Raw genomic sequence first — 25,971 nt, 5'->3', positions numbered from 1 at the left:
TCCGAAAACACCCCGGCCACACACGCCACGACTTCAGCTCTTTCTTGGGGTCCGAGTGGAGACGGCGCCGGCAGCGCCCTGCGCTGGTGAGGTCCGCGCCGCTGCCGGGGAAGAGCCCACCTGCCGGTCCGCGATCGACCGGCCAAAAAAGTGCGGCCGGTCGCTGTCCTGCTCAGCAGCGTCCGGGCTCCGGGCGCCCTCGCCCAGCCCGTTGGGAGTTCAACCTTCCTGTCTGCCGCCGGCCCCGCGCGCCGCAGAGGGACCCCCCAGGACGCAGCAGCGGACGCGGACCTCGCTATGGCTGGGGCGCGCAGACTGCTCCGTCTATGGCTGGGCTGCTTGTGCGTGAGCCTGGCGCACGGGCAGAGACTCAAGCAGCATTTCCCGGAGCTCCGCGAGCCTGTGCCAGGCGACCGCACGGCAGGTGGCGGCCCAGACCCCCTCCCGCAGCCGCTCGACAAGGTGTCAGAGCACATGCTGCGGCTCTACGACAGGTACAGCGGCGGCGGCAGAGCCGAGGCGGCGCGGACACCAGGGTCCTCGGAGCGGGGCTCGCCGCCTCTGCTCCCCCAGCCCCTGCGCGAGGGCAACACGGTTCGCAGCTTTCGAGCAGCAGGTGAGTGCCCGAGGCGCCCCCTTTCCGCGGTCCCGCCCCAGGTGTCTCCCGGGACCCCCACGGCTTCCTCGTCTGCCCTGTGTTACCTAGAGATCTTCCCTCGCCCTCCAGCTGCCCTCCGAGCCCCTCGGTCCTGTCACACCCCGCATTCCGCCTGTGAGTCAGCCCAATGGTAAGAGTCCGAATTGAGAGGGAGAAGTGGAGAGAAGGGCGCCGAGCCCTGGAGGGGGTCGGCTGGAGGAAGTGCGTGAAAGAAGGGAAGGGGCTGCCTCCGCCACCCGCCCCCCCCCCGCCGCCCACTGGGTCCTCCTGCCCTGGGTGTCTGGAGCTTCTCTGGGGTACCTTGTGCTGATGTTTCTTAAGTCGGTCAGCGGAAATTCCCTTGGACTGGGCTTTAACCATGTTTACCTAGAGGCAGATGTCATTTTATGCCAACCCCGGGGGCACCAGAGAGAAAAGTCACACCTGAACTAGATGCCTTCCCTCGGGCTTTTAGACAGTCGCTTCTCCAGACCTTGCACCTCCTCTTAACTCGCGTCCTCTGTGTTACTATATTTGGCACTGTCTACTTGATACTCCCTTGGTGGCAAACACACAAACTAAACCAGGTGCTTGCGTGTTTTGATTATTTAAAACCCATCTGGGCAAATAGGGGCTGTACCACCCACCTTGGGAGGAGCTGGGAGGGAGGCTGGGAGGGAGGGGAGCAGCCGTGGACGTAAACACCTCTTGGAATCCGCCGATGAAAATCTGCTCATCCCGTTTTTCAACACACAGATCACTGCGGACTGAAATTCATGGCTTAACAAGGTTTCTCCTGGCCCCTGCGGTGAAGCAAATAACTTATGCTAACAGCCTGCCTCCCTTGTGCTAACAGCTTGAGGGAAAGTTTCCTGGACACTAACACGCTTTATGTGCTTTGAGGATGCACCAGGCTTTTTTGTTCACTACTTTCACGATAAAGGGACCTGTCTTCAGTGAACCGTTGAAAAATAGCCAAGAACTTCAAGTAAGGGGGCCATGCCTCATGCTCTATCAATTCTGTCAGAATCACTAGAAAGAAATCTCCCAAAGCTTTGATATGTAGGACTCCTGGAAAAGAGGAACACGAAAGCATCCATCAAGGAAAGCCCTAGGTTGACACTGTAAATATACTCTAGAGCTCATAGGCATGATGACATTTACAATAAACGTGAATTATGCTTTCTAATGCAGAAGTCTTCAGCTATAGTCTGAGCTGAACCAGATTTCACTTTCTTCTTAAAACCACGAGCACGATCTATAAGGAGGTGGCCTTTGCTACGGAAACAGAAACTTGCTCTGGTTCATCCACAGTGTGTCAGCCACGTGAGAAGGCTGTCCTGACAGCTGACCACACCAGGGAATGCCCTGTTTACTTTAGTGCAACTCCAAGGGCAGAGCTCAATGAAGAAGTAGTGTGGGAGAAACAAGGGTAGTTGGGTGGGCAAGGCAGGTGGCAATAATGAAGATACTTGAATCATTCTTATCTCGATATTCATTTTCTTGGTACTATTCCTAGGGAGGAGCTGAGGTACCCAAAATGTGAATAGTATTTTTGGTATCAGCAAATTTCATTTTAGTATGAATCACGAAGTTTGGAAGTAGCATGTGAGTTTGTTTCATTCACACCTATTGTATAGTGTTTTTGTGTGTTTGTTTTAGACTGAGGGAACCATGAGTGGGAGATGGATAAGGATTTGAATAACTCAGGCCCCATTTACTTTTTTGGGTCCAGCTCACTCCATGCATTATAATTTCAGAGTGTCCCTTATCAGCCTCTCTGTACTCTTATACCATCAAATGATAAACTCTGATACAGAGGCCAGAAGTTCCCTTGAAATGATGAATTGCAGCTTGAAGCATATATACAAGGCTGCGTGCCCTGATAAGAAAAGTAATTCCTTTAACATCCTAGAGACTGTCTTAATGACTTATTCATCAACTGTAGACACTGGTTTTTGTGGAAGCTCAAGTGTCCTGTTACTACCTTGGAGACTCCTGGAGAGACTGTTCGCCTTGGACCCCTTCCAAGAGTGTTTAGTTACTAACACACTAGAAGGACCTTATTATGAGGCAGTTCTGGCTTTTATAAGGCAGGGCTCCAGGAAGGTGCTAAGGTTTTCGTGTGTGTCTCTCTCCTTTGTCCATAACAGCATTTCTGTAACATCCTTCATCTTGTGACATATGTTCTGATGCAGGCGAAAGATGCTGTCTGCATTAATAAATTAGATATGTTTTTTCTAGTCCGTAGTGTTTAAGTTTCACAACGTATGGGCTTCTCCGTACCAAGGATGTTACAAATTTTAATGGGAGGTCAGGTGTGTGCTGTATCTATGAAGTGGCTGCTGTTCTGGCAGACTTTCCCAGTGCTTATTCAGGCTGAGTTATAGCCTTAGAGCCCTATTTGCTCCTTGGAACATATCTGAGCCCTATTTGCTCCTTGGAACATATCTAAAATTATTTATTGTTCTAAACCTAGAATATCTTTGGTTGAAATTTAGCTGCTGTGGTCTCCCTCTGATTACTTTCTACTTAAACCATTACTTGATGGTGGGTGGCATTCATCCTAAATACACTCTCTGCTAACCCTTTTCTCCTCCCTCAATGGTGTGCAGTTGGTGTGCCAAAACCGTAAGTTTGGAGAACTCATAAGTCTTTCTGTGATGTGTAAGGGTTTACATAAAGATACGTTTTATCTTTCCCTTTGTAAAAGGTAATTTGCAAAATTATCGATGACAGAGAAGTTCGGCTTTAGAAAAACACGCCGTCTTAAAGGAAGACAAGAGGGATATGAAATCAGCTTTTATTTTAATCTTAGCTTAAGTTGTCCTTGGCTTCTATGTAATAAAAGAAGAGTGTTTTACATGAGGTTTTCTCCTGGCTTGATCCTTTAAGATACATACTTTGTGTTCATTAGTTTCTCATCATTTCCATAGTCACTTAATCTTATTTTTCTTAATCATAAATTTAACCTCTTTAGGGAAAGCAATTAAAGCACAGATGTTTTTATTAGGAAACTATCATTATTTTAATTTATGACATGTAACTACAAAAATGGTTGCATTTCAGTGGATTTATGTCACCTTTAAAAAAAAAAATCACACAGACTTCATAGACAAAAAGAAAAGAAAATTGAGGAAAGTCAGACCCAAAAAGGAATATTTTCCTTCAGTGAGAAAGGGGAGAGTCTTTCCTACTGTAACCAAAAGTCTTTAAAAATGAAGAACTATAAAGTGACATGTTTCTGAAGTGCAAGTCTAAAATGTAAGGCTTTAGAAAAGATATAATTAAGGGCTAAACAATCATTCCAATAGGAGCCAGTCCTGTAAAATGCATGGGCCAGTGGGAAAGCATCATTTTTGATGGATTTGATGGCAAGGGGATGTAATAACTTCATTAAAACACAGTTACCTTGAAATTTCTGGCACCTAGAAACTAGGCTTGAAATTAAAGCGTACTTAGATTATCTGATGTTTTTATTCCAAGAACAATAGTACATCTGGAGAAGGGGAGCTGGATGTGCAGCTGCTTTGAATTACACACTACTTTGAATACATGATAGCCCTTAATGAAGTTTTTACTGTAATAGGCAAGACAGCTTTACAATCTCTGACATTTAAAAATCCATAATACCATGAATTCTTGATTATCTATGCTAATGGAAAAGAGAAAGAGAACGTATTACATAGAAAATAATTTAAATTTAGCTTTTTAGTATAGTTTAGACATACTCAAAGAGACCAAGAGACCACGAGGGTCAATGAAAATCATCCCCTAAGCAGATAATTCACTCGGGAAATATTTGGACATTAAAAATATATACATAATTAAGAATATATTAAAAGGGTTACAGGCATTTTATCTAAGCAGTGGAAATTTATAAGCACTTGATTGACCCAGTTCAGATTTTTCTAAAAATTAAATAGAGATGTGAATGTCAAACCTGCTCTTAAGCATTTTGGAATTATACAATTTTGTATTTGGAAGAGGCTTTAAAGAAAGCAAGTCCAACCCCTTACTTAAATGGAAGAAGAAATGGGCATCATGATGTATTTGCCAGACAGTTTTTCAGACATACTGAGCTCATCTCAAAACCTACGATTTCTAATCATCTTATTTTCTAGGAGAAGATTTTTTAAAAGAGGGTCTTTAAAAGATGTTAACAGGTGTTACATAAATTTGCATTCCATGGTCAAATAAGTTTGGGAAAAATGATCAGTTTGCTCTGGGACCTTTCAGGTCCTTTAAATGTTAGTGGACCCTCTTAAGAGTGGATCACTTTCTCCCCAAGAGAGCATTTTAGAGAATTATGGTTCTAAGATGTCTATTTGGGGAAACATTGGTTCAGAGCCTTCCTGATTTCTCAAGAAAGAAGATATGCAAAATTCAAGTGAATATTATGACTGAAAACTGTCTCGTTTCTCATTTGTTTATTCAGGATGTTTACTTACATTGTTAGTTTTTGGACTTGAGTCCAGTTGGCATTGTACAGTTGGCCCTCCACATCCCTGGTTACCAGGGATCCAACTACAGATTGAAAATATTTGAGGGGAAAAATTTCAGAAATTTCCCAAAGGCAAAACTTGATTTTGCTGAATTATAAGTACTCTAGAGATGGTTTAAAGTGTACGGGAGGATGTGGTAGGTTATATGCAGATACTATGCCATTTTATATAAGGGACTTAAACATCTGTGGCTTTTGGTATCTGCAGGGGTCCTGCAACCAGTTCCCTGCGAATACCAAGGGCCGACTCTACCATCTTCCTGATTAAATATCTTAAACTTCTCTGAATGTAATTTTAGAGTTTCTGTCATTAAATTTTATTTTGCCTGTTTCCCTATGAGTTCTCCTTCATTGTTTTCTTCTATAGGATTAATATTTATTATTTTACATCTAATCTGGTATTATTCTTTTAAAAGAAAAGCTACTTTATTTGTGGAAAAATTCACTAGAGATCATGCACATCACTTCTTTAACGTTTTACCACAATTAATCCTTGGTTATAGACACCTGTCAAATCTCTTATATAATCCCAATTTGTTTGCTGTATTTATTAGATATAATAAAGCTCATACCTATCAAAAAGCCTAGTGAAAATTATTGAGCAACTTTGCATATACTTTGTATTTGCTATTCAGGATTTTTGTGCTACGTCAGAAATTTTCTCCTAAAATTTTAATGGTTTTCTCATATATCCAATGTGAATACCCTAGTAATCAGTATCTTAATAACTTTATTTCAGTGGTATGGTGGAAAGAAGTTTGGCATCACAAATAGTCTCTATTTGAACTTTCCTACGCCAAGTTTCAATTCAGAGTGAATTTTTAGGATTATGTTATGAACACATGAAAATAGAATTTTGTAATGGAAACACTGACATAGTATTAATCAAGTGACACAAGTATACCAGGATAATATCTACTTTGGACCATAGTAAACCATGGCAGTATGACCGAAGAGCCCTCATCTATGGAATATATTTAACAATCCATAAAATTGCTAGTCTATTCATATGTTAGTAGTGGCTGTGTCCTAGAATATTTTCAGGGATGATATTATTAAAGGCACGAATGTCTCTTTATTCATCTGAAACATCAGCATGTAAGTCATAAAGCCAATTGACCATGGTGTTTTATTGACTCCTTCAGTGATCTACCTTCCTTTACGACCCATCGTTTCTTGGCAATAGAACCACAGTAAATGCAGTGCCTTGATTTTATTTGGGCACACTGTAAGTAAAAGTGTTTGGACAAACTGATCCTACTGTATTACCAACTTCAGTATGTTCTTCTTCCTTTATTGAGTGAGTAAATATTAAATATTCCTATTAAATATTATAGTAAGTGTTAAATATTCCTTTTATAAAATAATTGCATCCAATAGCTTTAGAAATGAAAGCTTCTTTGCCCAGTCCTCTGATTTTACAATTAAAACTGTTGAGGCCCAACATGATCCTCTTTGCTTTTCCTTCAAAGAAAATTTTAATTTAATTGCATGGAATTAATCTAAAGACTGTTTGAATTGAGTATAATTGCTGCACTGAGGCATGGGTTAAGATAAATGGTTTTCAAGAAGAGAATAAATTCCTAGAGTTTCAGTTTTTCTATTTCCTGAGGCTAAGCATTAAGAGATCTAAATGCTAATCTTGGCTGAATTGCTAATTAATAAAGTTATCTAACATTGCTAGGCCTAGTTTTGACATCTATCAAATGGCTTAAGTCACACTTACTGTGCTAGTCTCACAGAAAGATGGTGCAACTTAATTGAAAAAAATTGAGTGTGAAAATGCATTAAAAGTTTAGAAGCCCTATATAAATGAGGTATTCTTAATATTTGGAGATATTGTTTCTCTCTAGCTTCCCACCAAACCTTAAACCTACGTAAAACATTAATAATTGCAATTGTTTGTAGCACAAAGGATATATCTGGGTAGCAATGTAAATATGAAGCGGTAGTAGTCCTCTTGTAATACAGTCTATGCTATGCCAAACCTACATTCAAGAAATTACTGTTTCTGTCCTGACCTTGGTGGCTGCAAGCAGCAGAGTTGCACCTCTTTATAGTGATTTCTTGAAGTTTGTTTTTCTCAAAATATGGTCCCTGGATTGGTAGTAGCAACATCACCTGGGAATTGTTAGAAATTCTCCAGCCCACCCAAACCATCTGAATCATACTCTGAGTGTGGGGCACACAAATCTCTGTTTTCACAGGCCATCAAGGTGATTCTGATGCATGTTTGAGACACTCTGTTCTAAGCTCACGTCTCTGGAGTTCTGAGTATCTTATAACCAGCGTCTGAAATCTAGGATTGATTAACGTTCTAGTTCTGGTCTCATCCGGCCCTTTTAGTGGGCCTTTCCCCCAGACAAATGGTTTATTAATTTATGTGAGGGTAACTTTCTTTCACTTTGGAAGGTATATTAATGTCTTTATGACAGTTTTACCCTGGGGAGGAGTTCAAAAGTAAGTTGATAAAGACGTCTTACCCTTCTTTCACAGCTGCAGAGAGTTTGGGGCCTGAGTCGCAGGGGCCAAGTCTCTGGAGGGCAAAGAGCGTAGCTCATGTCATGCTTGTATTCTGAAGGCCTGGCATAGTTTGCCACACAGTAGGCACTCAGTAAATAGTTCAGTTGACCTGAATTAGGTGTTCAGAGGACTAGATAAGAAAACATAGTAGAAAAGCTATTTGCCAGGCAAAGGATCCTTTAAAAAGAAACTTGCCATGAAAGAATTTCCCACGAGGCACTTTACCACATATACGTTGAATGGCAAAACTATTCTATTTTATAGACCACTGTTCTTGTAATGCTTCTTTTCTGATGAACTGAAACTCCATACAGTATTTATCCCCAAGAAGGCCTTGTGCTGACTTGAAAGTTTTTTCACTTGAAAGCTTTTTCACTTTAGTGTGAAGTAGGAAACACTTTAGAATCTGGTAAGTTTATACCGTTGCTCATTCAACAAATTTGACAAGTATTTTTCAGGATCAGTGCTCCAGACTGTGCAAAGAACTAGGAGTTCAAAACTTTATCTGGACGTGGGCCTACCCTCCGAGAGCTCACAGTCTAGGAATGCCCTTGGATGGAGGCGAAGAGCAGATAAACTGATCAGTGAACATTTTGCTGTTCTAGAAAAACATACATTATACCATCTTTGGCCATGTTTTACTTTGGACATAGAGAATGGTTGTTTTGAGATCCCATAAAAGTCAGTCATTTGACTGTAACCCTGCAAGAAAAACCACATTCTGACTTTGTGTTCTATTTACAATCTCTCCATCTCACCTTTGCCCGGAAACGGAAGGTGGCATAGAGGAACTGCAGCCTTGACTCCATAATCTACAGCAAATGTTCAGCCAGTGACCGTGGGCATATATGGCCCTGTCCTAGGCACCCCTGCATTTCTAGCAGCTGTGCTTTGTTTGGAGAAAGAGGTGGAAAAAAAGAGTTGTTCTTAGTTACATATTTTCTGTATGACTAAAATGTTTTCCCTGCTTCCTGGGGATTTAACAAATCATCAAGATTTCATTTAGTCTATTTGTTTTAAAATCAGACTTTACATAGAAAGCTTTCCATTGTATATTCTATTTCCCTTTGAAAACGTTCTGTGTGGGCCAGCACGAAGGTGACCTTCCACTCACCACTCCCTGGGCACTGCCTTGGCTGCTCCCTGAGAGGAACTGAACTGTCGCAATAGTACAGCTGGTCCCAAGTCACAGTTTCCTTGCTGAGCCCTTGGTTTCATGAGGTGCAGGTGCTTTCTTTTCAGATGAAAACAGAAATAGATCTTCTACCTTTATCTAATAACCAAACTCCTTAAAAAGTCCATATAGGTAGTACAAGACCTGGGTTCCTCTCCAAAATCAATGCTCACCAGCTGGCTGGCTTTTATGGTCCTTCATTTTTACATTTCTACAATGAATAGGTTGGACTAAATCTGTTTATTCACAAAAGAAGCATTTATTGAGCACCGCTTAAGAGTTAAGCCCCATGCTTGGGACTGAAGAGTCTGATGTAATTACTACAGAGCCTTGTCTTTAAGGAATTTATGGTCTTAGGAAGGAATAACAATATAATGAAAATAGAAATAGAGGAGGGGTCTGAACCGAAGGAGTGGGTTGTCGTGACAAGCTTGCCTCTGCTTTGCCTTAAAAATCGAATCCGGATAATAATCAAGGAGAACTACGTTGGGTGAAAGCATTTCAGGGAGAAGTGGCAGCAGCCGCAAAGTCCTAACAGATGTGCAAAGGAAAGTATGGCTTGTTCCGAAACTCACCTGACTTCTAAACCCCTTTCCAATTCACAGGTATTATGACTCTAGAAAATTCAGAATAAGATTATCATGCCAATGGCATGATAATCTAACTAGACCACAGTAGACGCATTCTCAGCAAGGAAAATCCAAGTTTGTGCTAGTGCCAGCAAACAGTAAGAAAACAGCACCACCTATTGGTAGTTATATTTTGGCATCAAAAACATTTCCTCAGGAAGAGCTGGATATATAGCCTGTCGTAGTTCTTTGCAAGGGATCTGAGAGGTTATCTAGTTCACTTTTCACACCTTCCCTACCATAAAGAGATCCTCCTGTAATAGTCTTGAATTATGACCATCTCTCTTCTGTCTGCCTGGTCCCACAGGGGTCTCACCCTCAGGCTAGACACTTAGAAAGTCATTACTTACGTTGACCTTGATTCTGGTTCCATTCAGCTATCACCTTTAGACTTAATTCTCATCTTTGACACTGACAAGAAAAAACCTGATCTCTCTGCAGCCCCTCAAATATTTGCAAACAATTCTCATGTCACCGATTAACCTTTTTTTTTTTTCTTCTTCCAGAGCACGTATTCTCTATTTAACTCAAATTTGTAAGAAATAACTTTAAGACCAACATCTTGGTTACTTTCCTAGTTGCTCTCTTTTATATCAATAAACTAGTTAAAATGAGAGCACCCAGAATTAAGCATGCAACTCTAGATAGGATTGGATTGGCGTGGCACAGTAACGTTCTCTAATACCTGAAGACTACCAAGAGCCTAAAAATACATAAACTATTGTTTTGTAACCTGATAACATCTGCCATTGCTTTTTAATATTATTATTATATGTTTGTTCTTATTAACCAGAAAGTATACCTCCGTTTCCGGATTCATCGATTCCAAATAAGTAAGTATCGGAATATTTCAGAAGAAGAGAAAAAGTGAACACGAAAGCATTTTCCATTCACTGATATTTCAACATAGATATCTTCTTCACAGATAAGTCTGCTACTCATGGGGAAGAGAGAGAAGGCTACTGCAAAACTCCTGTTGTTAAGTATACGAGAAGATACTTTTTTGAAAAGTTAATTTAATATAAAATCTAAAAAAGCATGAGAGTAATTGAATAGATATTATTACCACATATTTCAACTTGCAGGGAGGTATTTATCTTATCTTATATACTCTACTGCACTCATCTACTCAACTCCATGCAGCTCTCTAACTACTCTTTTTGTCCGTTTATAAAGACTAAGTATTTGTTGACTTGCTTTAGGGAAAAGAGCATTGACTTGCATGGAAACGAAATGTTTAAAGTCAGGGAAGGCAAAAATAAAGTATGGGTTAAAGAAATCAAGGAATGTTTTGTGGAACTGTTGAGACTTCTAGCTCATTGTTTTAAAAGACGTAGGGAGGAGGGAGATCTAGGGCAGGCAGAGGTAATGCGTCTCCTCATCTGGGTGGAAATAGCAAAGGCATCGAGTGCTACGTATCATACAACACCTTTAGTTAGGAGCTAAATGTGAATTGGCCATTCCTTTTCTGAATTTCAGCAGCTTAGGTGTCCGTAAGGACTTCGAATAACCACGTTAATCTGGGATATTTTTATAAGTTTCCATTAAACATTGGAAATATTGCTCATGCAAAATCTTCCAGATGTCCCGCACTGCTTGTGGCTAGAATGTGCTGCTTTTATCTCCTCCCCAACACTCCCTTTTCCTTTCATTTTTTTTTTTAAATTGAAGTATAGTTGATTTACAATGCCGTGTTAGTCTCAGGTATACAGCAAAGTGATTCAGTTATACATATATATATATTCTTTTTCAGATTCTTTTACCTTATAGGTTACTGCAAAATATTGAGTGTAGTTCCCTGTACAGTAGCTCCTTGTTGGTTATCTATTTTATATATAGTAGTGTGTATCTGTTAATCCCAACCTCCTAATTTATCCCTCCCCACCTTCCCCTTTGGTAACCATAAGCTTGTTTTCTATGTCTGTGGGTCTATTGCTATTTTGTATATAAGCGCATTTATATCTTTTTTTTAAATTCCAAATATAAGCGATATCATATGATATTTGTCTTTCTCTCCTCATTCTTAAAAGTCTGGTTAAAGGTTGCATCTTCCCCATATGTCCCTCTTCCCCATACATGGGGAAAGTTCATTGCTCCCTCCTTTGTGGTCCAAAAGCATAGTTAATACCTTTGACTTCGACGGAAAGTAGCATCATGACGGTGTAGCTACCTGCATATTAATCTTTTCCCCTTGTCCTGGTGTGGACAGCAGTGGCCACTGGGCAGCCCTGGGACCCAGCCAAGGGTCCAGCACCTAATAGGTATTCAATTCATATTTATTAAAGTAAAACATTTGTTTTGCTTTAGTTCCTGTTCTTTGTTGGTTGTAGTGGTTGTATATGTGTAATACACAAATAGCACAATTGAAGCTATGTGTATAATTGCTTTGCCATAAAGCACTGTTGCTCAACTGCCCATTTAACTCTATTTTAGAGCAGTCTGTTGGTCTTAGACTTTTGATTGCAGATTGAACTGATTAGCTACAGCTGGAGGGAAAATTTTAAAGTATTCACCAAAATTATCTTAATATAATATGTCCTTAATAAAGGAAGGTGTGTTGGCATTCCAAGAAAATAATCTTTTGCTCAACTTACATTTTGGTTTGCATATTCATGTTTAGCAAATTCCTAATTCTTCACCGCCTTTGAAAAACAATGCCTTTTTTCTTTCCTTTTGGGCTATATGACCACAAAAATGGTGGTCATTCCACTGTCCAAGAGAAATTTACTTTGAACCACAGATGTGAGCCACATATGTAATTTAAAAATTTTGGTAGCCACATTAAAAAATATGAGAAGCGAAAGGAGGAATTAATTTCAATAATATATTACATTTTAAATGTTCTGCGCCCACACCAACAAGCAATTCTTGAACACCAGCAGGGGGTCTGAGAATTCAACTGAATTCTCCCACCATCTACCCGAAGACAGCATCAAATTCCCTAGGTAAAGGGCTCAGTCCCACAAGACTGTCCTCCACTTCAGATGCCAGCCCCGAACTCAGGTTGTTTCCTGTGCCTCTGACCAAACTAGCTACAGATTGGAGTTTCCCACAGCCTCCTCCTTGGGTTTGGTTAATTTGCCAGAGTGGCTCACAGAACTCAGGAAACCCATTTACTCACTAGATTACCAGTTTAGCATAAAAAGATATAACTCAGGAACAGCCAGATAAAAGAGATGCAGAGGGCAAGGTAGGGGAAAGGGCTTGGAGATTCCATGCCCTCTCTAGGCATTCCACTCTCCCCAATCTCCATTTGTTCACCAACCCAGAAGCTCTCCAAACCTTGTTTTTTAAAATTTTTATGGAGGCTTTGTTACCGAGTCCAAGTTCGCTCTGCTCGCCACAGGACAGGACAAAAAATTGGAGACGAGGTGTTGAGTCAAGGAATACGACTTTATTTGCAAAGGACAAGAAGATGGCAGACTAGTGTCTCTGAAAAACCATCTTATCAGGGTTTGGATGCCAGTTTCTTTTATAGCACAGAGAGGGAGAGGAGATGAGGAAGTAAAGTAAAAAGGCCATAAGTTTTGCGAATATCCCCTGGAATGGCCAGCCTCGGGGAGGGGATGTGTTAATTTCTTCTTTCTTGCAGCCATCCACAGGTGGACAGGGTCAGGATGCTTCCCTGAACAAAGGCACTTTGGTTTAACATTCAGGCAGAGGAACAGGGTTCCCCGAGGCAGGCCATTATGTACAGACAGTATCCTTTTAGCGAACAAAAGCAGCGGAAGGCAAAGGTTAAAGTAAAAGAAACAGATCCAGTATGTTGTCAGACTTGGCTCTTCCCTGTTACAGCTTCATTATGTAGGCATGGCTGATTAAATCATTGGCCATTGGTGATTAATTCAACCCTCAGCCCCTCTCCCCACCCCAGAGGTGGGGATTAGAGCTGAAAGTGCAAATCCCCAATCACAGGGTTGGTTCCCAGGCAGCCAGACCCCATTCTTAGGTGACCTCCAAAAGTCACCTCATTAACATAACAAAGGACACCTTATGGCTCTCATCACTTAGGAAATTCCTAGAGTTTTCGGAGTTCTAGACCAGAAACGGAGACGAAGACCAAATATGTATTTCTTATTATAAATCACAGTATCACAACATTTAACCCAGTGTATCCAAATATTATGATTTCAACACGTAATCAATATAAAATATATTAATGTGATATTTTATACTAAGGCTTCGAAATACAGTGTGTATTTTACACTTACGGCACATCTCAATTCAAACTTAAGTGACTAGTTGCTATCCTAGTGGACATTGCAGGTCTAGTTAGCTAACATTCATTGAGTTTTTTCCTAAGGGCTATGTGCATTACCTGCATTCTTTCAATTAATTCTCACAACAACTCTGCCGTTGATACTATTGGGTTCATTTTACAGGTGAGCAAACTGAGACTCGAAGAGTTTAGGTAATTTGCCTGAGTACAGCTATTGGGTGTGGTGGAGCTGAGGCTGGGCCATAGGGTTTTGACTTCAAACGAAGGCACTGAATTAAAATTAAAGCCATCTGAAGAGGCAATATGGCGAGTTCTGTGACATTTATGAGACGATATTGAAGATTAGACACAAGGCGGAGGCTGGTTAACAGCAGGGCACAAGGTGTCTGGAAACGTGTGTGAAAGAAGGAAATAGTTTGAAGCAAAATGTAGGGAAAGGAGTAGGATTGGTTTCCCCAATAAGACACGACCACCCACATCCCTCGGAGTTCATTTCTTCCCTGCCACTGTGTTCGTTTGGCAACCATCTGATTGCCACATACCTAGAACAGAGTGACTTCTCTTCCTTCCATTTAAAACTTCCATCTGGGTAAAAGTACACGCTTTTTGAATGTATGAATTAAAAGTATGAATTAAAGCTAGAGTCTGAACAAGTCTGATGCCATGGCTTTGTTATAAAGGTCTGTAAAATATTATCCTGGTGTCATGGATTATACAAACATTCACAAATGGCAGTTTACTCCTTTTCCCTCACACAATGTTACAAATGAGTAAAATATGTTTCCCACTGCACTTCCCTTATACATGGGGACTCAATGAACTCATTTTAAGTTTCCAGATCTTTATAAAAATGTTTTCACTAAAATATGTTTTTGATCAAGAGCATAATTTCACGATTGCGTGTATGTTTCTGAAACAAATATGTATATGAAACAAGTGTATGGAGGAGGGCCCAGGCTCTGGTGACCGATCCCAGGACAGGGGATTCTTGAGCCTAAGCTCAGCCTTACCATTAGCTCATTAGATGATCTCAAGAACAGGAACCAATTTCTGCCCTTACTAATCAATCGTCCATTCTGTTACTCTCTCTCATTTCTGCATCTGAAGACTTGGATATACAAATTGCTCAGTTTCAATAATTTTGTTGCACTCTATAGAAGCAATTCAACTCTTATGTTCATGTAATGTCATAAACTTTAGACAAGCTCCACAACAGCACTAATTCTTCATGACACTTTCTAATGTGTGACTCATGTTTTCAGATGTTATCTGAAGATGGAGCTATATGGTCTTGCTTACCCACCCTCATCCTGCACCCTTAACTTTGTGAGGAAGATAGAAGAAGGGGTAATCCCTGTATTACGGTTAACACCAGCACTAATAACAACAATAATTTATACTTAAGAAACACTTACTGGACCCCCTGAACTGATTTACACACATCTCATTTAATTCTGGTGACAGGAGTATTATTCCATTTAATGAATGAGAACACTAGTTACATAGTTAATAAGCGGCTGAGCCAGGAATTGAATCAAAGTGAATTTACTTCCACTAATGCTTGTAACCAATAGGCTAGACGCTGCTTCAGATAAGATGCTATCATGGCACTGTGCCAAAATTACAGGAATAGTTCTTGGCAGTCTCATAATTAAAAGCCAGAACTCTCAGCTCTCATACCACTAAGTTTACAAGTGTGTTTCAGTAAAGGAAAGAGAAAATTAGTAAAAATGGCTGATCCTTGCTTTCATCTTCATCCAGTTTATAAAATTACTCCTTTTGTTTAATTGTGGTGAAAATTACATAATTTAAGCATAGTTATTTTTAAGTGAACAACTCAGGGGCATTTGGTACCTTCACAGTGTTGTGCAACCACCAGGTTTATCTAGTTCCAAAATATTTCTATAATCCCAAAGTAAAACCCCCTACCCATTAAGCAATTTCTCCACATCCAGTCCCTGGCAAACACTAGTCTGCATTCTGTCTCTATGGATTTACCTGTTCTGGATATTTCACGTAAATGGAATCGTACAACATGGGACATTTTGTGTCTGACTTCTTTCATTTAGCACAATGTTTTCAAGGTTCGTCCACATTGTAGTATTATCAATCCCTCATTCCTTTTTATGGCTGAATAATGTTCCATTATATGACTATACCACATTTATTTATCCATTCACCCATTGATGGACATTGAGTTGTTTCTACCTTTTGGCTATTGTGAAGAGTAGTGCTGCTATAAACATGCATGTACGTGTACTTGTTTGAACACCTGTTTTCAATTCCTTTGGGTTTACACCTGGGGTAGAATTGTGGGGTCATGTGATATTTCTATGTTTAACTTTGAGGAATTGTCAAACTGTTTTCCACAGCAGCTGAACCATTTTACATTATAGCCAGCAATGTAAAAGTGTTCCAATTTCTCCACATCCTCACTAACACTTGTTATCTTGTTTTTCTTATTATAGCCAACCTAGTATATGTCAAATGGTACCTCATTTTGGTTTTGATTTACATTTTTCTGATGACTAATGATGTTGAGTATCTTTTCATGTGCTTGTTGGCTATTTGTATATCTTCTTTGGAGAAATGTCTATTTGATTCCTTTGCTCATTTTTTATTGGTCTGTTTGTCTTTTTGTTTTGAGTTGTAAGGGTTATTTTTATATTCTGGGTCCTAGATTTTATCATATATATGATTTGAAAATATTTTCTCCATTTTGTAGGTTGTACAGACTTTCTTGATAATGTCTTTTGATGCACATAATTTTAAGTTTTGATGAAGTCCAGTTTACCTATTTTATGGATTTATCTACTTTTTTGATTTATATGTTATTTTCTTTTCTTACTTGCACTTTGGGTGTCATATATAAAAATCCACTGTCAAATCCAAAGCCATGAAGATTTTACCCCTATGTTTTCTTCTAAGAATTTTATGATTTTAGTACTTATATTTAGGTCATTCGTTCAGTTTGAGTTAATTTTTGTATATGATGTGAGGTAGGGGTCACGTTTACTCCTGTTTACTTTCTTTTTTTTTTTTTTTTTCTTCCTAGGGACCCTTGAAAATGAGAAACTGCATATTTTTAACCTGACTTCTCTAACCAAGTCTGAAAACATTTTATCTGCCACACTGTATTTCTATATTGGAGAGCTAATAAATATCAGCCTGAGTTGTCCTGTGTCCCAAGGATGCTCACATCATACCCAAAGGAAACACATTCAGATTGAGCTCTCTACATGGATCCTCAAATCCACCGGAAACCAAAGTCAACTCCTGGGTCATCTTTCAGTAGATGGAGCGAAACTTCATCGAGATTTTGTTTCCTGGTTGTCTAAAGACATCACTCAACTTTTGAGGAAAGCCAAAGAAAATGAGGAGTTCCTCATAGGATTTAACATTACTTCCAAAGGACACCAGCTGCCAAAGAAGATAACACCCTTTCCTGAGCCTTATATCTTGGTGTATGCCAATGATATTGCAATTTCTGAGCCCGAGAGTGTGGTATCAAGCTTGCAAGGACACCGGAATTTCCCCACTGGAGCTGTGCCCAAACTGGATAGCCATATCAGGGCTGCCCTTTCTACTGAACGGAGGAAGAAGCGCTCTACTGGGGTCCTGCTACCTCTGCAGAACAATGAGCTTCCTGGGGCAGAATATCAGTATAAGGAGGATGGGGTATGGGAGGAGAGAAAACCTTACAAGACTCTTCAGACTCAGCCCCCTGAAAAGAGTAAGAACAAAAAGAAACAGAGAAAGGGACCTCACCAGAAGAGCCAGACACTCCAGTTTGATGAACAGACCCTGAAGAAGGCAAGAAGAAAGCAATGGATTGAACCTCGCAATTGTGCCAGGCGGTACCTTAAAGTGGACTTTGCAGATATTGGCTGGAGTGAATGGATTATCTCCCCCAAGTCCTTTGATGCCTATTATTGCTCCGGAGCATGCCAGTTCCCCATGCCAAAGGTAGCCATTGTTCTTTGTCCTGTCCTTCCTATTTCCACAGAGTAGAAAGGCACAAGTTGAGTGTGTGTTTTCATTTACAAAATCCATCTGGGCCTTTATTCTTGCATTCTGAAGTGTAATAGGTAACATGGTTATGCTTGGTTTTTCTTTAATGGTTGTTAAAGTAATACGAAGTCAATATTGGTATGAAGAAGGATATGAGAAAAAAATGTATGTGTAAAGCATGTTTTTTGCATTGTTTCCAAACACAGTGCATATTCAGCTACCTGGTCACATGTGAATCTGTGCCGGTCCACAACAAGCAAGCGCCAAGTGGTAGAAGGCTGATCTTTGAGGGGGTATTCAGGGAATGAGTGACTGTCATGAGAGCAAAAGGAAGGACTAATTGGACTGATGCCCTGATTCAGAACATTTTTGATAGTCTCTTGTGAGATGAATTGTCATGGGGCTTAGCACCAGGGTTGGGCTAGGAAAACTTGCCTCATGAAATCCACCAGATGCTTATATCATTTGCTTCTCTGATAAATATCAAAACAGGAGTCAGAATAGAGAACGATGACTCTGTAGACTTCTAAGATGCATTTCATCCGGTCAGAGCTTACCTGTGCCTCTTCCAAAATCGATGGACTGAACTTCCTCCTATCAGTACTCAGAATCCTGACAGATATATTCTCAGAAGCCTTCCCAACCCCACCTCCATCTTGCACAGCAAGTCCCAGTGACTGTTCTCTTTGAATTTAGAGTTAATAAAACATATTTGTACCCCTTTGCCTTCCGTTAAGCTTATTGCTGCACTTTCATTCTTAGCTTGTTAACAATTTGAATTATACAATGAAAAGTGTTCCTAGAAATAGAATTCAGAGGAAGAATAAGAGTGTTTTTTTTGTTTCGTTTTGTTTTTGTTTGTTTGTTTGTTGCAAAACTTGAAGTGAATCAACTTCTGCTATTGTATGTTGATGGAGGAAAAAAACCCTTTGCCTCAAAAAGTGACCAACTTCTGCCTACAGATCTTTAAAGCAGCTTGTTCATGTTACAGGCCTGTGATCATTGGGATGCTAAGGGCAACACACCCATAAAGCAAAGGGCTGACTGAACAAGACCAGGTCAGCCTCAGGGCCAGGACCTTGACTGAAATCCCATTTTCCTGTTACAATGTCTCAGGAGGATGAGCTTTCTACATTTTCTAGACCTTGTGAATTCCATGTTTTGTCAACGCAAACACAAAGTAAGCATTATATACATTTATAATGACATAAACTGCCTTATCTTGTCTAAATATTTATAAAGGACATTTTACTGATCAAACGAAACTTGGTCGAACTGGGATAGCATTTAAAACACACAACAAAGATGCCAAATATAACAGGCAGTGATGAACCTCTATTTTACAGTGTGGCTTGCTTTGTGGCATTGAGAGGCAGAAATGGATTCAAACTGTCTCTAAACCTGGGATGACTGATTTTAAGTGGGTCTCTGAGTCTTCCAAGTAATTCCTCTCACTCTCATAAACTGTGGTTTCTTCTAGGTAGCCTGGGGAAGGAGTTTCCCTCTTTCCTCTTGACTCCAGATTTTAAGACCCAGGGAGCCATGATAACGTGGAGATACTTAGTCAGTTAGCTTACCTGGCCTGGTCTCCGCAATTACCCCAATTTACCTCTCCCATTTCCTGTTGGCTCCGCTTGCTTTTCCTGTTCAAAAACCTTGCTTCCATAGATCTTCATCATGGCTCTCAGTGATCTAAAGAATAATAATTCAAAAACTTACGAGCGTTAGTTAAGAATAGAAGAGATAAGTTTAAGGAAAGGAGTGTGGTAGTGCAACAGAATGATTAAATGCGTATGCTCGATCATAGCTGGGTTTCTTTTTTTTTTTTTTAATTTTTTTTAAACTTTTTTTTTTTAAAGGAATGCCTTTATTTTTATTTTTTATTTATTTATTTATTTATTTTTGGCTGTGTTGGGTCTTCGTTTCTGTGCGAGTGCTTTCTCTAGTTGCAGCAAGTGGGGGCCACTCCTCATCGCGGTGCACGGGCCTCTCACTATCGCGGCCTCTCTTGTTGCGGAGCACAGGCTCCAGATGCGCAGGCTCAGTAGTTGTGGCTCATGGGCCTAGTTGCTCCGCGGCATGTGGGATCTTCCCAGAGCAGGGCTCGAACCCGTGTCCCCTGCATTGGCAGGCGGATTCTCAACCACTGCGCCACCAGGGAAGCCCCATAGCTGGCTTCCTTAACCTTAAGATGGCTGCAATTTGCCTCAGGATCTTGTTAATCTGTAGGTTCTGATGCAGTGGTTCTGAGGCTCGAGCCTAATATTCTATGTATCCCACAAGCCCTTGGATGTTGCTGGTGCTACTGGTTCACACATCGTACTTTGAGTCGTCAAATCCTTTTGCCTTAAAACTTGGTTCCACCTCTTACCAGCTTTGTGTTTTTTGTATTTTTTTTGCTGGGGTGGGAGGAGTTACTCAAACTTTCTGTATGTTAGTTTTCTCATCTTTGAAACAGTTACCGCAGTAAATAAAAATATCATAGTATCTACATGATGAAAACAGTGGGAAAATGAGATCATAGATCACCTTGTGCTTAGTAGGCATTCAATAAATTTTTGCCATTGACATGATTATTAATGGCAATTGTTTATTATTATTGCTGTATTAATGGCCAATGGACTGAGGAGAATAGAAAATCAAATGTAGGGGACTGAAGAAAAACCACTTAGGAAAAGAGGTCAAAAGAATAAAAGATGTAAGACAAGAAAAAGTTTTGTATACGTTTCTTACCCCCCTTTTTTTTTTAAATTAATTAATTCATTTATTTATTTATGGCTGTGTTGGGTCTTCGTTTCTGTGCGAGGGCTTTCTCTAGTTGCGGCAAGCAGGGGCCACTCTTCATCGCGGTGCGCGGGCCTCTCACTATCGCAGCCTCTCTTGTTGCAGAGCACAGACTCCAGACGCGCAGGCTCAGTAATTGTGGCTCATGGGCCCAGTTGCTCCGCAGCATGTGGGATCTTCCCAGACCAGGGCTTGAGCCCGTGTCCCCTGCATTGGCAGGCAGATTCTCAACCACTGCGCCACCAGGGAAGCCCCCTCTTACCCCTTTTTAAACATCACAAAACCTCAAACTGGATTCTCCCTTCGGTCCAATAGTCCATAACCTCTTTGGAGGGTAACAGAATCAGGAGGGCATTGGTTGCAGCACTGAACTCATGATAATATTTGTCACAACTTGAGATGGCATCAGAACTATAGGGAGATGTAACAGGGATAAGGGTGTTTTATCTCTGAGTTGGAGATTTCCTTCTGCCAAGTTTAGAGTAGAAGTTTGGCTGTGATGTGGAGTTCTCAGTCTCTCATCACCTTGTGTGGATCTGCTTTTCAAGCTTTTTAGTGGTTCCCTTTAAGTGTTCCAGGCTTTGTGTCTTTCAAATGGTACAGTCACCTAAAGGATGGGAAGCGTGAAGCAGTGTGAAGCTGTGACGTCAGGGGTAACTAATCAGTGTTGCTGTTATCAGCGGTGTCCACCATGGTAAGCAGAGTAAACTATTTCAATAAAAGTATAGTCTGAGCAACAGAGGAAAACAAGGTCTCTGACCAGATCAGTACAAACACATGTGGAATAAGTGAGGTGCCAAAGAACTTTCAGACTGTAGATATACATTTTGCCCCAGAGAAAATTTCTCCCAGGCCAGGCTCCTCTGCTGGCCCTCCTTCCTTCTGGCCTCCTGAGTGAGAGCCTGCTCTCTAGAGCGGGTTCTTTGTCTGCAAAAGTTGACAACCTGTCTGTAATTCAGAACAGCTGTGTTCTGCCTTTCCCAAATTCCAGGCTTTGCCCTTTCACTGATTCCAATTAGATAGTTTCTGGGCTATCACACCCATGTGGGCTGGATTGGAAGAGTGTAGAGCGAAACCCCATGGCCTGAGTCAGGAATGAAGGCTTGGAGCTGATGACATACTCTCCCCTGCTAATGCATTTGTAATCAAATTCAACTCGAGGACATCATCCACAGCTTGGCAGGTGCGGGCCTGACCACTGCAGATTTCATTCACAGACACGGCAGCTTGAATTTTTCTGATTTCTAGCCCCTACAGCCAATCTGTCCTCCCAGGGAGAGAGACCCCTGGCATTCTGCCATGAGATGAGAAATACCCATGTAGCTTTAGCCAAGCCGTAGGCTTTTTGCCTCCCCTCACCACCATAAAAGAGATGGAAAACAGAGATTTCAGATGAGAATGATTGAGCCATTGTTGCTGACAGAGGTCCAAGGGAACCAGCAAGGATCGGAGGAGTGAAGGACTTTTTGCATGGAATGGTGCAAAGGCTGGGAATAGCAAAGACGCAGAATTAGGGAGCAAAGAAGCTAAACACTTTGAACCAAGCATCCTATATAAAGAAGAAATTCACATGGATGAGGTCAAAATGATGCGCCCTCAATTAATTTCCTGAGGTTTCCAGTTCCAATCTCTGATCATGAAGACGAACTCTAAAAATCCTAAATCTTGATGTACCGAGCTACCTAAGCAAAAAATTAAGAAAATGACCTAAACAGATGTCGATGTCATGTTTCACCTTCAATAAAAAGGGAGGCTGGGGAGAAAAACAACACAGGTTTGCATTTGTCATCGCTAGGTTTCTTAAGCTACGTAAAGAGAGTCCTGAGAAATGTAATCGGAGCTCAAAAACAAACAAAAATGATAAACTGGCAAATGCTCCACCCTAGCAAATGACCGCATGGATCTTTTGTGCATGACATAATTATTCCTGGTCATGGCAGCTTGATCAGAGAACTTCACAGTGAGAAAAAAGGGGACAACTCCCTCGAAAACAGAGAGGTTACTGATAAGACACACCAGCAGGGAATCAAGGGCTTGCACCTGGATTCCAGTGAGCCCACCAGAGACAGCTCAAAGTTCCTGACTCTATCATTTGTGAGTTAGAGCTTTAAAAAAAAAAAAAAAAAAAAAAAAAAAAATGACAGGAATTTTCCTAGGGAACACCCATGAATATCTTCCATATCTGCGCCAGGTCATTTGCTCAGAACCTTTTATTTTTGTTGATGGGAATTATTCCCACAGAAATAGGTACAATGGAGGGTGTGTTGTTATTTATAAGTATTTCATCCATTTGGCAAGTATTAATTCAGTGCCCAGAGAGCCGGCTCTGCTTCAGGACTAGCCGCGCACAGCAGGATTTATGGATCAAGTCCTCGTCTACTTAAATAGATCTACTTTATATGAAAATTAAATAGTATAGTATAGGAGTCAGTAAAACATTAACAATAACAGAATCTTGTCATAAAATCTATGGTTTTCAAAAAATCCTTTGGAGCATTTTCATATGCTGTTTGGATGATGGAATCTTAAAAATAAATTCGTAGAGAAAAGTGTAGCTGCAAAAGTTTTCTTTAGAAATCACCAATACTAATGAAATAGCAAACAGTGGCCATTGAGCCCTGTTGTACAATACGGATTGCACTTTGTCAATTACACAGACAGTATTGATGCCACAGGGCACATGATATGCAAAACAGAGCAACATAGACTTCTTATCCTTAAGGGGAGAGGATACCTTTCTTTGCAATGCTACTTAATTGTAAGTTAACTACTCTTCTTAACACACACTTAAAATCTCTAGCAAGAAAGAGTAAATAAGGCAGCTGGCCATCATCGAGACTAATTTTAAAATCATTTGTGCCTGTTAGCAATAATGTTGAAATCTAATGTATGGATAACTTTTTTTCACTAAGATTGAAAGATGAAAGGAGACAGATCAGATTTGCCCTTTTTCTGCCCCCCTTCCCCCAATCCTATTTTTTTTTTTTACACTGTGCCAGCTTTCTATATTATTTGCTTCTTCCTTGGCTTGTATATACTCTTAACCTTTTAACTTGTTCCAGTTTCCCATACTGGGAGTTTCAGGTGTGTAAAATTAGAATACCAATTAATTCACTGGGGGCAGAGGTGCCTCTGAAACATGGCTCAAAATCTTGACATTAGAAAACCAGAGCTTTGGCCTAAATCCCACTCCTGAATTGACACATGATCTCTGGCAAGTTACCAAATTCCTGTTTTTAAATTTGTTTGAAACAAAACTGGTTTCATCTGCTTAAAAGAGACATTGGGGAGAACTAATGTTGAAAATTGTGGCACCGCTCATGAAGACGTTCTTACCACTCTGGCAATACCTAAGCATTCTGGGCTTGGAAGAGTGACCAGTCTTCAATGCTTAGCAGAGCTGGATGATACTCTCTAGATAAAACCACACGTCTCCCGTGGATGTTAATGATCCCATTTGGCATTTCTGGGGAACAGCTTTTACCCAGGTTTCTTTGGTCAAACTTCTGACAGCTATGGGATAACCTCAGGCCCTCTAGATTATTCCCTGAGGATGTGCCCGAGACTTAGAAGGCGCTACAACCTTTAAGTCTGAACCCACTGAGCAACAGTGACCCCCAGTGGCCAATTGTGTAATCACCATCAATTCATCCTGGTGGTAATCATTAACTAAATCAATGCCTCTCGACACGCCGGTGTTATTTTTAAAACAAAGTATAAATTTCACTATAGCAATGGCAAAAATATCTATGTTAAATAGGTTCCTGTTAAGGGTTCTTTATGATTAGCATAGGATCAAGATCAAATTGTTTCCGTTGCAATCCTGTTATCCAAAACAACCTAGGGTGTATTAATCCTCTGGGGAGTAAGTCATTTTTAATTAAACGATTCTTGCTTTAAAAACTGGATTAAAATCCTCAATCTACATGTCTACATGACTTTAGACATGTCGTTTAAGCTTTCTGAGTCTATGTCTCTACCTGTAAAATGTACGAGATGGTTGTTTTGTTGTAAGGATTAGAAATACTACACAGAACATGCCTGGCACTGAGCCGGCACTTAGTAAATGACAAATCACCTTTTTGGTGATGGTGATATTGGAGGTTGGGTTGAATGTGTAATGATGCCAGGGCTTTAGTAAGCTGTTGAAACAAATTCATAATATATACATTTTAGCGATGAGGGCTGGAGAGCGGAAAAGCAGTTCCACCTAACTGGTGTTCTCCATTTTCTTTTCCAGTCTTTGAAGCCATCAAATCATGCTACCATCCAGAGTATAGTGAGAGCTGTGGGCGTTGTTCCTGGGATTCCTGAGCCTTGCTGTGTGCCAGAAAAGATGTCCTCGCTCAGCATCTTATTCTTTGATGAAAATAAGAATGTGGTACTTAAGGTATATCCAAACATGACGGTAGAGTCTTGCGCTTGCAGATAACCCGGCAAAGAACTCATCTGAATGCTTAATTCAATCATTAGTTTATTTTTATGGACTTTTATTTTTTTTGGCACTGCCAGTGTCTTTCATTTCAAAAGATTTTGTAATAGTCAAAAGAGAATGAGTAAATAGACTGATGATTTCCACCAGGGAGAACTGGACTATATCTGTTTCTGAATGTAACTCAAAGCAAGATTTTAGAACATATGGACATCTCTTTCTTTAAAAAAAAAAAAAAAATCACGCAAGAAAAGTGATCAAACTGTTTTTAGAACTATTAGAGAACACACTGATTTATTTTTGTAATGGGCTTTGAAAATAGATTGGAAAAACCCAATAGCTTATCATTGATCTCTGCTCATAGAGAATAGAATCATTTCATATCTTAAAGTAGGCTTATTGCCTTAGATTCCTGAGCAACGCAGCAAGTGCTAAATAATCCAATCAGCTCTGATGTTTATCTTAAAATTTGTGGAGACTTGTTTACCTGTGTTTGTCTCTACAGGTCATCGTGTGACTAGCTGAGGGCAGAGCGTATGCTGTCAGTGTAGATGGACGTGAGCACATTGCCAGGGGCCTGTGCCCTCTTTAGGAAGGTTTGCTTAACATGGCTTTATAATTCAGTCTGCACAGGATTCTTGTTTTTTTTCATTTGATGTTCTGGCAAGCACCATTCAGTTATGAGAACTTTACCAAAAAGAATAGACTGATCCAAAAGCACATGCAGAGAGTTACCACTTGGCTCAGCCATTTATTTGGAAATACTGATGTTTTCATTTCATGGCCTCCCAGGAAAGGGAACCAGCAACCCAATTTTCAACAACCCAGACGTAATTCTTCTTCCATATCTATTTTCCATGAGTGCTTTCATTTGTTCTTTTAAATGGAACTTAAAAATTCAGTTAAATGTTTAATTCTCTTGTTATGCCTTTACTTCCTGTGAAGTAATCAGTAGATGCCAAGGCTCAGAAGTGGAGGGAATGTTGGAGGTTTCTTTAAGTGACCAATCTAATCACAATCACACGTTCAATATCGTTGTTCAGCCACGTCCAGGTCCA

General features: G+C 40.4%; 1 protein-coding gene across 1 annotated transcript; it reads left to right on the top strand.

Annotated features, from left to right (window-relative positions):
- Positions 1–297: 297 nt before the first annotated feature.
- Positions 298–24,913, top strand: BMP3 (bone morphogenetic protein 3). Its single transcript, XM_068542119.1, has 3 exons — positions 298–622; positions 16,742–17,652; positions 24,722–24,913. The coding sequence occupies exons 1-3, from the start codon at positions 298–300 to the stop codon at positions 24,911–24,913; spliced, it is 1,428 nt and encodes a 475-aa protein (XP_068398220.1).
- The last annotated feature ends 1,058 nt before the right edge of the window (positions 24,914–25,971 follow it).

This window comes from Eschrichtius robustus, chromosome 4, assembly GCF_028021215.1.
Source record: "Eschrichtius robustus isolate mEscRob2 chromosome 4, mEscRob2.pri, whole genome shotgun sequence".
NCBI lineage: Eukaryota > Metazoa > Chordata > Mammalia > Artiodactyla > Eschrichtiidae > Eschrichtius > Eschrichtius robustus.
The sequence above is the reverse complement of the archived record's forward strand: the minus strand, read 5'-3'. Positions and strand labels throughout refer to the sequence as shown.